This window comes from Vigna radiata, chromosome 10 (genome assembly GCF_000741045.1).
Source record: "Vigna radiata var. radiata cultivar VC1973A chromosome 10, Vradiata_ver6, whole genome shotgun sequence".
Classification (NCBI taxonomy): Eukaryota; Viridiplantae; Streptophyta; class Magnoliopsida; order Fabales; family Fabaceae; genus Vigna; species Vigna radiata.
In genome coordinates, this window is record NC_028360.1 from 12,013,629 (window position 1) to 12,025,880 (window position 12,252).

A 12,252-nucleotide genomic window follows, 5' to 3' on the forward strand; every position below is an offset into this window, starting at 1 on the left:
GGTTCGTTTCAAACATATTTTACCATTCTATATTCTGTGTTAAATAAAAGTAAAAGTATGTCATGTTACTATTGTTTTATTTTAAAATGAAAAATGATTTTTGGATATACCTAACTATTTTTTATATTTATTCGACATTATTTTTATTTACTTTTTACTTTTTTTTTCTTAAAAAATATAGGACTATTTTATTCTTATATTTTGTATCAAATAAATGTAAGAGTGTGTCATAATATTATTTATATTTTAAGATGAAGTCTATTAACTTTTTTGAGTATAGAAAATCAATATTAATTATACAGTAAGGAGTTATCTGTCAATAAATTATTTATTGATTATCATTGTTGTAAAAATGTTATGAATGGGATATATTGTCAAACCATTATTTTGCTAAATTTTTTTTTAATTCAGGGACATAAATGATTTCTTATGACAAATTCCACTATCGGGAATATTTTATATAGAAGCAATCTACAGATATTACATTTAAGTAAACTATATAACATTAGTCTAATGCCACTTCTCACGAAATTTGTGAGGAAGAAACACTACAAAATTTGTAGTAATGGATCACAAATTCAAGAAATATGATAATTAAAGAAATATGATAGTACACTTAATTTGCATAATTAGGAAAGAAAAATGCAAGTAAGGCTTTCATCGAAGTTAAAAAACTAGGTTAGCGGTGTGAAGAGCAAAATTAGAGCCCAAAACTACAAAGTACTTTTTTCGACTATAGAAGGTGCTTTTTTTTATGCATTCCACCTTTTTTTTTAAAAAAAAAATCTCTTTAACAATTTTTTTTAACAATGTTTTGATAACTTATACATCACAATTTTTAAATATTTTTTAAAATAAATTTAAACAGACCAATAAAATAGTGACACATATTCTGTTGTGAAAGTTATTAAAATATCATTATTTTTTTTCTTGTACTTTCAAAATTTTCTAAATACCTTGAGTGTTCGTTGACTTTAACTAGAGTAAAACCATGATTTCTCTCTCTCCTTGTATATAATGGCTTACACTTTCACTGTCATGGTAAAACTGAAGAAATTATACTATTAATTGGTTTTGATATTGATGAACAACTTGAGCATGTTGTTGAATAAGAACATGAGAATATTGTTGAATAAAGTTGGTATTCTATGAAAAAAAAGTTAAATAAATTTAAAATATGTTATGTAATTGCTTAGAATTTTACAATGAGCTCTGATTTAATGTATTCTAAACCAGATTTCAAATTTCGAAAAATTATAAAATCAAATTTCAAAATTTAAAAAACTATAAAATCATATTTCAAAATTAAGGAGAAAAAAAAAAACTAAATTTCAAAATTTGTGATATTTCTAAATTGAATTTCGAAACTGGCAGACTTTTAAAATGAATTTTTAGATTTGTTACTTTAAATCAAATTTCCATTTCTACAAACTGGATTTCAAAATCCCATATATGAACAAAAAGAAATAAAAAATAATTATAAAATATGGTCGATTCTCACCAAATGAACAATCGTGTAAATGAAGAAAAACGAAGTGAATACCTAACTCTAAACTTAAAAATAAAACAAATGAAATATGAAATATAAAATCTGTTGAAGAAGAAGAACGATCTTGAGGAAGAAGAACAAGAACACTAAAAAAAAAGAGAAAAACTACGTTTAAGTCTACTTGATGAGAATAACTTGGAAGTGTGGGGAGAAGTGAGTATAGCAGCGACAACATTAAATACAGGTAGATATGCAGCAATTATTATTGCTTAACTAATTATAAATATATATTATTTATATATATAGTAGGATTATAATGGACACAGTTAAATTTGGGGGTGCATGAAGAAGAAAAACGTAGGGTGTAGCCCCTATGAGAAAAAAGAATCTAGTTCTGGCCCGATCAAATTCATGGCGTGAGAAATCATTATTGACTGATAATTAATTTTAATGTCGCAGAAGAGAGGAAGAGAATCGAAGAGGACGAATTGGAACAATAAAGCCATACTCCATTGTAGCCACTGTAAAGTTCTGTTCAGTCTTCAGGTTTTCTCCTCTTCATTCCTACAATTCGTTATATCACTTTTTTCTGAATTGCAGTGCCAATTTTAGGCAAAGCAAAGTCGAAGTAAAATGGGCGCTCAGAAGAAAAGCGGCGCTAGGGTTTCCGAGGACCCCGACGAACTGGTGCGGATTCCGTTGCAGGCCATTCTCTTGGCTGATAGTTTCACCACCAAGTTCAGACCTATAACGCTCGAGCGCCCCAAAGTAATCTTCCTACGCTCTTTAATCTTCCACCGAAACCTGCATTTTCCGTTTTTTTATTGATTATCTTTCGGTTTTCGTGGTTTTGAAGGTGCTTCTTCCGCTCGTGAATGTTCCGATGATAAATTACACGCTGACTTGGCTCGAATCCGCCGGCGTCGAAGAGGTTTTCGTATTCTGTTGTTCTCACTCCAAGCAGGTCATTAACTACCTCGAGAAATCCGAGTGGCTATCTCAACCGAATTTTACGGTGACGACTATAGAATCGCAGAACTCTGTCAGCGCCGGAGATGCTCTCCGCGTAATTTACGAGCGCAATGTGGTACAGCTTCTTTTCGACTCTGGTTTTAATTTTTGCAGGCTCCTGTCTGGATGCAATAGAAAAAGTGTGTTGCAAGTCTTAAAAAAATTGATATTAGAATTGTTGTTAAGCAATGGTTGTTCTTAATCAGGATTGGTTTTCAGCTGTAGTAAATAGTACGTGCACTTGCAGCTTTTACGTTGTGATTTGATCATGAATTGACATGTACGATTAGTTCGTTAAAGTTTAGAATTGTTACCTTGAAATTCATATTTTCCATGATTTTTTTTTACTGACAATGTAACAATATGTTCCCATAGTGCATAAACTCGTTCATAATTTGCATCTTGTACTTTGTAAAACCCTTGACTACTCGTAGTCTACGGCAGATACGGTTATTGTAATTTTACAATTTTGTTCCTTTTTACCACAAACAAGGCATTGGAGTTTTAAAGCATAATAACTATCCATGATTATCCTCGTATTTTTTAATTTAAATTTATTTAAAGAAATATAGCTTAACTATGAAACTTTCTGTATGCCCTTTTTGTAGGGTTTTTATAAGGAAAATTTAAAGCCTTACATGTGAGCCACTGCCAGTCTATAGTAAAATTAATGATTTACTGCATTTTTAAAAAATATTTACTACTCTTTCCATATCGTGCCAATGATTGCTGTCTGAGTTGTGACTTTTGAGTATTGTATGGTAACACTTTTGAGTTATTTGTTATGTTGAAGATACAAGGAGACTTTGTCCTTATCAGTGGAGATACTGTGAGCAACATGTCACTTACTCAGGCACTTCTGGAACATAAAGAAAGGAGGAAGAAAGATAATAATGCAGTAATGACTATGGTCATTAAACGGTCAAAACCTAATCCAGCCATCCATCAATCTCGACTTGGTACCGATGAACTTTTTATGGCTATTGATCCTAATACCAAGCAGCTTGTGTATTACGAGGATAGGGCAGACCAATCAAGAGGGACACTACAGCTTGACAAGTCATTGCTTGTTGATAATCCTTCGCTCTCTCTGCATCATGATAAGCAGGTTGAACTGTTTAGATATTTCTTTTAGTATTCAACTTTACTTCTTGTGAAAAAAGGAATTCCATTGATGGCACTTATTCGTAAAAAAAGCACATTACTAATTCCTGGTCCAAATTGTTATTTTAAATTCATTCTGTGAAAAAGTTACTGTTTAGCAACAATTAATTGATTCCACTAATGTTTATCACTTGACTGGGTGCCCTGGAATAATCTATTCATTCTCAATTGAACATGTTACCTATCTAAGTTGTTTTTCAGTTGGTCAATGAACTATTTACTGTTGTTATTATATCTTTGCTAGTATATTGTGGGCCATATCTCTGGCCTGTGACTACCTTTTTAATTTTTTTCAGTTCAGTAAGTTAGCAATATCTTATCTGCAGGATTGTTACATTGACATTTGCTCGCCAGAAGTACTTAGTCTATTTACAGACAATTTTGACTACCAACATCTACGGCGTCATTTTGTCAAGGGATTGCTTCTTGATGATGTAATTTCTCTTCTATGTGTTAAATTTAGATACTTTTTGTTTTGGTACTACGGATCCTGGAATAAGTTTCTGAAGTTCTTTCTTAAGTCCTTCTTGGAAGGAAAAACTTATCCTTTCAATATTTTTGTTATTCACTTAACAAGCAGAACACAATCAAATTTATCTCCTGACCTTTGATATTCCTTCAGAGGTGTCATGTTGGTGAGTACATATTAAACACAGTGCTTTTTTGTATTGATCATGTGTTTGCATGTGTAGGAGCTTGAATAACATCCTACTTCCAGACTTTTCCAACAAATTTTTTGGACATGCATTGGACGCATGAACAATTAACTAGTCTGATAAACTTACGCATTTCTTGTCTTTGAATCTTTCTGTATCCAAGCTCATCATTATCTTCATCTATAATAATTTTTTTATTATTCTCTGTACTACATGTAAAATTGACCTTATTTTTCTTTCAGATAATGGGGTACAAAATTTTTGTTCATGAAATCCACTCAGACTATGCTGCAAGGATTGATAATTTCCGAAGTTATGATACTGTCAGCAAGGATATAATTCATCGATGGACTTATCCACTGGTGCCTGATGTAATGAATTTTGGCCATACTGTGACTAAACTTGAACGACAAGGAATGTACCGTGCTTTAGGTATGGCTGGAATTTTTTGTCAGTTAGGTGTGCTGGTTAGCTGTGCATAATATTACATGATAATATGATGTATATTTGGTTCAGTTTCAACTTTCAATCAATGATTATGTTTGACTGTGTGCTCAATATTGGTCATTCATTTGCTCTACTTTTTGTTGTGTCAAAACTATTTTTAACAAATTTTATCTACTTTAATACATTGTTCTGTTTTGACAATGTTCTCTCCTTTCAGAAATATCACAATCGCAGTCTGCTGTTATTGGCCCTTTCACTGTCATTGGATCTGGCACCAAAATTGGGAATAACAGTAAAATTTTGAATTCCGTTATTGGTGAAGGATGTAAAATTGGGTCAAATGTTATCATAGAGGGATGCTATATATGGGATAACATCATCATAGAAGATGGCTGTAAACTCCAGCATGCAATTGTATGTGATGGAGTGATTATAAAGTCAGGGGCTGTTCTGGAACCCGGTGTTATTTTGTCTTTTAAGGTTTGTATCCTTCTACTATCTATACCATGCTTGTAGCCATCATTTCTTACTTTCAAAAAGGTTTTTGTATTTTACCACAATAGTTATGTTGTCATTAAATCTGAGCATCATGTACCAAAACTTGGTTTATCAAGGAGCATTGTTTTTTTTGGTTATGTAAGGTCTTGGATTCAAATATTTTTGAATGAAGGAAATAGGCTATTTTACACAGGGAATTTATCTCCCTTAAGTGGGCCCACCAGACTCAGATTACTTGAGCCCAAAGTGGCTTCCAGAAATAGAGGGTTTCAAACCAAAAGAAAAGGCTTGAGAACAATTGAAGTGTTTAGTCTTTAAATTTTTTTCTTAGCCTGTGTAGTGCACAGATAAGTGTTTAGTTATATAATTCAAATTCGAATAAATAAATATCTTTATGTATATACATTATATTTTGGATTTACAATCAACAGTTTAAATTGTGTTATAAGATTTTTTGAACTATTTATGATTTCTTTTTAAAATGCCAGTTGAAATTCAACAGGTAAAGGAGAGTAAATTTGCTATAGGAGGGGGATTTTGGTTATTTTTCCTTGTTCTCTATAGATATGAATCTAACAATTCACTTTCATTTTTTTGATCGAGATTATGGTCTAATGAAAGTTCAGTTAGCTTCTTGTTTATTTATTTCAATTAGTCACTCTGAGATCGAAATATATTGATTTGTCTTTTGTCAATAATGTACTGTGCATACAGCTTTTGATGTAACAACCAATTTTATGCTTCCAGGTTGTAGTTGGGCCAGAGTTTGTTGTTCCTGCATATTCGAAAGTATCTCTTTTTCAGCAGCCAATTGAGGAGGACAGTGACGAGGAGCTTGAATATGCTGATAGTACTAGTGGTATTATTGAATTTTTGTGAAACTTTGAATATGCTGATTCTTTATTCTTCTTATATGAAATTAAATAATTAGAATTGCAAAATGTCATATTGATAGCAAGTTAAATATTGCCTGGAGTTAACAAAACCAAAGTGACAATTTTTAGGTTCTAAAACTAAAATTATTAGCACTGGTAACTTCGCATGCCTTATTTCAAGTTTGTTCCATTTAATGCTTCAAACAGGTATTTTGAGCCTGTTTAGCTGCTAAAGTTTAAGATACGAGTTGATTTATTGATTCTGTTAGTCTTTAAAAGAACATTCTTGTGGTGGAAATTTAATATAAATAATTAGTTTGATTGGAATGTGCTTCTTTGATGTCTGTCTACCTATGAATTTATTTCTTGTAGGGGTGTTTTGTGTGTTTGGATTCAACTGGGATTGATTGTGAGTTAAATCTTTGTTGTTTTTTTTGGTTTGATGAGTCCAATATATTCAGGGAGTACACTTGACTCCGTTGGTCACATGGACAAGTGACACTATTATATTATATTGAAAAATGGAGATATATGCTATATGCATTTTGTTCATATTATTATTTTCATCTATTGAATAATATGATTATGCCTTCTCAACAGTTTATTATTAAAAATACATTTTAATAAAGTTGAGGTCCCTAGTTGGTAAGAATGCGATTTATTTGTACCTTTTTACAAACAATGCCACACTTTGTGTTAGTTTGAGTCATAATAATTTGCTTACTAAAATTCTCATAACTTATTTGTCATAAAACTTTTTGGTCCTGAGAGAATATTGCAATCAACTATCGGATCGTCCACTCTATATGCTATTCTAATTGTAGCTTCTATATATGCCATTTTTTATTTTTCTGCAGTTCTGTGTATTGATTGATAGATAAAAGCATAAGCTAAATCTTTCATTACCTTTTTCATGTATGCAGTCATAGGCAGCCAAGTGGATAAATCAGATGTAGAGATTGCTTCCAAAGTATTGGAGACAAATTTTAGTCCGGCTTCTCAGGTTAGTCCCTGTATGGCTTTTGGATATGAATTTTTCACCATTATCTCAGTTGTTTGCATTAACTTGTTCTTGGTATGTCCTGAAGAATAAGCTTAGATTCATTTTAAAAGATTAACAAATTACTATTATTTAACCTGAGTTAAGACCTCACAAACTAGTTTTATAGAATTGAGTTATGTTGAAATCTAAATTATAGAACTTAAATATTTAATGGCACCGATTTAATCACCTCTAATTCCAAGTCACGAGTATTTCCCATCAACCAATATCCCTTAAGCAAAAAACTACTTCAATTAATTAGACATTCAAGGCAAAATAAATCCACTTAAACGGGGAATGAGTAACTGTCTCATTAACAAAGACTTTACAATAAAGTAAAGGTTTAAAAGAGATTTAACAATTTATATATGGACTATATATGGAGATCCATTTCAGATGTTGTGATTACACGGGGATAATTAGTACTACAAAGATACATGCTCCTACATTATTGTTCCTGGTACTTATCCCCGCCTTATTGTTTTGACCCTATAAGTAAAAATTGTAAGTTTCTCTCCCTGAAGGTGAATGAGCAAATTTAATGCATTTCGGTGCTTAGTTGAGCTAATTTAATGCGACTTGTCCCTGAAGACAACTAACCATGGGGACTAAATTCATTAATTTGCTTGTCTAGGGACTATAAATGTATATTCTTTATGCATAGGGTCAAAACAAGCTAGTAATTTGGGCTGGTGACCTTTCTGTCTCCGCCAATAGTCTTAGATTTAAAATAAGAAGTAAAATTATTTGATTTTCTCTTGTTCTATCTCTTGCTTACCACATTTAATATATCCTTTTACACTAGTTAGTTGCAATAACAAAATAAGTTACTAATATTGATAATAAAAAAAATGCAATATCATACAACTTTTTTAAGAGGGAGTACCAAAATGAGCCCCAAGATTTGGTTATGGAATTTATTGTTTCTCATTACTCCCTATTTTTTTTGATCAGCTAGGTGTGGGTGGGGCAGGTCATGTTTGGTCAACATGTGAAGGTGGCCTCGAAGAAGAGTGGAGGCACTCAGTGGCCCCTATTCCTAAAGATAAAATTCAGGAGGCTATCAAAACTATGGAAGATGATATGGAGTTTGCTCCGGATGACATTTTTCTCCCACCTTCTGGAGAGCTGAAACCTAATTCTAATGATTCAGATGATGATGATCATGAAGATTCTAGAGATGACTCTTATTACTTTGAGAAAGAGGTTCCAATTTTCACCTTTAAACCTGTGTCAGATGCATTGTGTGGATATCTGATTTTAAAACACTCCATCATTTGCAGGTTGAAGCAACCTTTCTTAGAGCTGTGCATGAAAACATACAAGAAAGCCATTTGATCTTAGAAATCAATTCTTTGAAGTAAGTAATACACTTAAATGTATTAGTAAAAGTTGAATCTAGACCCATACCATTTCATCCGATTCTCACAAAAAAAAATAAAAAAAATAAAGGAATGGGTTCTATTATCAAATTTGAAGTCCTTTTTTCTATGTATATTTTTGTAATCATGGTATTGGTAAAGATTATTCACTGTTGGGATCAATGACTAATACCAATGGATACACGCACAATGTGTTTATTCTCTTTCCAACATGCTTTATTCCATATCCACAGTGACCTCACCAGGATGCTAACAAAATTTCACAAGTCTTTGTCACATGTGAAAACTTGTATTTATTTCTCTTTCTTCATGGATGACATCGGTTGTTTTTGGGCAAACTTGTTAATCTCTTATTCAATAAGTTCATGCCATGAGAGATTATATCACATAAAATTCTGAAATATATATGTAGTCTAACCATGAATAGCAATAACTTAGCCATGAAGGTTAATAAGTTGTTTTTGTGCTATTATTGAGTGGGAATTTGGAAATGGAGAAGGCAGACAGTGATTGTAGGGTATAATTTCTTGAATTATTTGTAAAATGCTGGGGGAGGAATCAAATGCACCATTAATTGTTATATGTTTTCCACGGGAAATATTGGAATGTCTTCTCTAGACCATCCGACTTCCAACTGCTCTTGTTTAAATATATGAGAATTGTCACTCTTGTTTTCTCTAGAAGGCATAATATCTTCAGCAGTCGTGTATCAAACAATTTTTATTATGCAAGTTTGATATTTTATTATATGGTTACAGTTTAAAATGCATTCTCTGGGTCTTAAGTTGTAGTAACACTGGCTTTATTTATCTGGTAGGTTGTCATACAATAAAGAGACTTCTGATTGTGCTGGAGCATTATTTTATGCCATGATGAAGTATGCTTTAGACATCCCCCATAGTTCATCTGGTGAGCTTTTCCCTTTTTCAACTCTTACATTATATTTTTAATCTTTTCCATCTGTTTCTTTATATAGTTTTCCTTTCTTATTAAGTTAAATTATAATATCTTGTGGAATTTATTTTAGAATCTGAACATTCTCGGAAAACAAAGAGCATCTTGACCTTATCAGAGAATGCTATTAACAAAATATACAGAATGATTTGGATAAATTAATCAACTGGAGGATTTCTGGAAAATTTAGTCAAATGGAAGTATTGTTTTTAAAAGGGTTAGAGGAAAAATCAATTTACACTAGACTGTTTTCATAGAGTCCATTGGTTGTGATGTGATCCATGTAGCTGACTTCTACTGGAGTTTGTTGCATATCTGATTTTACCTTTTTGTCAATTTGTGCAGGAATTGATTGACATATGCTACTCTTTTATAATTCTGTATTTTTGTTTATTATTTGTTAATGGTTGTTTAATGATTTTATTATTGCTTGGGATATTTTTCAGATGGTTTGCTTCAAAATGTTCAAGGTGTATTTACAAAGTGGAAAAAGGCTCTTACATCCTATCTGAATGGCAACGATGAGCAGGTGAATCTTTCAATTCTCTCCCTTTGTTTACGAGATTCATGTTCACTAGTGTAGCAATTATATTAGAATATTTACTGATAATGTTGTCAAGATTTTTTCTTTATTTTTCACTGCAACATTCTGTAGAATTTATATTTTTATTTTCATGATTTCACCATTCAATTGCCATTTATAAGGCTTCAGGGTATGAATTCTTTTGCAAAATTGTAAAATTAAACATGCAATTCTCTGCTTTTTATTTCTGTATGTAGGCTGAAGTACTCTAGCGTTGCTGTCATATTCTCTTACTAATTAAATATGTACACTGGCATGCATGGTGCATGGCACTTTATGTTCTTCACGTAATTTTTAACTTGTTTTGGACTATACAAACTGTTAGTTTTTGTCTGCTGCTAAAGTTAGGATTTTTCTGGCGGTATCAAATAAAATCTCTTATGGATTTGCTGCTGAGAGATCTTTGAGCTTGGTTATTTCATCTTATACTTGCGTTTTGATGGTCTTTAAAACTATTACTCGTTGGGTAAAGAAGTAGAGAAGGCAAAATGATATTTGATTGTGTGAAACCTGTAGTGTAATCAACTTTGAGTTGTCATAAAGGGTCTTTATCATTATGAATTACTTTCCTGACTTGTCTAATGTTTTTGTGAATGATAGAATTTTACTGAATTTGTACACCGTGTGGTGCCTTACTGGCTAACTAGCCCTCTGTTAATCTGCTTTGAAATTTTACACCAGATTGAAGTAATACTTAAATTTGAAGAAATGTGTTTGGAGTCGGCTAAGGAGTTTGCTCCATTGTTCACAACGGTATGCTTATTTTCTTCTAGTTAGGTTTATTGACGTCTCATTCTGTTTGTGGGAACATCATGCATAGAAGTATAAATGTGGGCCATATATCTTTCATAATTATGAAATTGTTTTTTATATCTTTCATAAATTAGGCTTATTAATTGCGATGTTTTAATTTACATCTGATAGGAAAACTAAAATGGTGAACTCAAATTGAAATAATGTTATATTCTTTTGATCAAATAGAAATTTGTTTAATATCAGTCATAATAACTTTTGCATTGCTGTTCTGTGTAAAAAGTAAATCTATTAACAATGTTAGGAAACGAATTTTTAAGCAGAAGCAAGGTTTAAGAAAGTTCTCTGGCTCTCATTCTTGTGTAGTTTGAATTCAAAGTACTTCTGTGACATTGAGTTTTTGTCATTTTAACTGTGTAGCCTTCTTTTTGATGTTGTGACTTAATTGCTGCTTTCAGATTTTGCACCACTTGTATAATGACGATTTTGTAGAAGAAAATGCTATCTTGAGTTGGGAAGATGAGAAGAAGGAGGCTGATGAGGCAGATAAAGTTTTTGTTAAGCAAGCCCAAAAGTTCATTCAAGTAAGGAACCATTGTTTTGTTCTTTCACACTAACAGAACTAGGTTTTATGCTACCTGCGTTTGGGTAAGCCATTTAGCGTTTCATGTTGTAGTGGCTAAAAGAGGCACCGGAAGAAGACGAAGATGACGAGGAATGAGATAGGATTTTTGAGGGTTCTTTCATCTCAGCAGCTTAAAAGGGACTTCAGTGCATATTCATATAGGCTTTCAAATGGGTAATTATTGACGAGTTTCTGTGCATATTATGTGGAGGAATTAATCTTAAAGAAATATGAAAGCCTCAGAAGATCGTATCCCTCGAGTTTCACTTACCTGTTAATTTTTACTCACTCAAACAGGTTAAGTGATGAAACTTTCGAAAATGATATTTTGATTCCTTGATCATTGCTGTACTCATGCGGTTGAAAAATACGTAGGCGAACTGTAGTAATTATTACGACAAATGTAAAAAAAACTCCTCCAATTTTGGGTCATGTATGAATTTAATAATTATGTATGACTTCACTACATAAGAGAGGTTTAGAAAGAATTAGGTATCATTGTTTACTTCACGAAAATCTACACCTATTCCTTATTTCGCGTTGAGTAATTTTCGGTTTCAAATTGTAATTCTTTGATCAACATTTGGTATCATTATAAAATAATTTTGCACTGTTTAATTACATTATGAACTACTAGTGGAGCACATAGATATTGTCCACTTTTTGTAGACACATCAAAGTAAAAATACAGTCGACGAGGCACTCTTCATGAATAATGTATAACTTAAATTCATTTATACATACGCGTATATTTGATAGTTATGGACTATTTA

At 32.0% G+C, this 12,252-nt stretch overlaps 1 protein-coding gene across 3 annotated transcripts; it reads left to right on the forward strand.

Moving 5' to 3' along the window:
* Window positions 1-1,829: 1,829 nt before the first annotated feature.
* Window positions 1,830-12,105, forward strand: LOC106775954 (translation initiation factor eIF-2B subunit epsilon). Of its 3 annotated transcripts, none has more exons than XM_014663212.2 (16): window positions 1,830-2,035; window positions 2,102-2,257; window positions 2,346-2,576; window positions 3,294-3,608; window positions 3,991-4,098; window positions 4,563-4,752; window positions 4,985-5,247; window positions 6,013-6,124; window positions 7,064-7,143; window positions 8,137-8,388; window positions 8,466-8,542; window positions 9,382-9,473; window positions 9,965-10,047; window positions 10,783-10,854; window positions 11,313-11,438; window positions 11,531-12,105. In XM_014663212.2, the coding sequence occupies exons 1-16, from the start codon at window positions 1,940-1,942 to the stop codon at window positions 11,573-11,575; spliced, it is 2,298 nt and encodes a 765-aa protein (XP_014518698.1). In that variant the 5' UTR covers window positions 1,830-1,939; the 3' UTR covers window positions 11,576-12,105. The 3 variants fall into 3 exon arrangements, with proteins under 3 accessions (XP_014518698.1, XP_014518699.1, XP_014518700.1); XM_014663213.2 differs by having other exon boundaries at window positions 1,877-2,012; window positions 2,090-2,257; XM_014663214.2 differs by having other exon boundaries at window positions 1,888-2,012.
* Window positions 12,106-12,252: the final 147 nt, after the last annotated feature.

Coding starts and splice junctions, on each gene's coding strand:
- LOC106775954 (XM_014663212.2), top strand. CDS start 1,940: ATGTCGCAGAAGAGAGGAAGAGAATCGAAGAGGACGAATTGGAACAAT. Junction 4,753..4,984: donor AGGAATGTACCGTGCTTTAG/GTATGGCTGGAA, acceptor CTCTCCTTTCAG/AAATATCACAATCGCAGTCT. Junction 5,248..6,012: donor GTGTTATTTTGTCTTTTAAG/GTTTGTATCCTT, acceptor TTATGCTTCCAG/GTTGTAGTTGGGCCAGAGTT.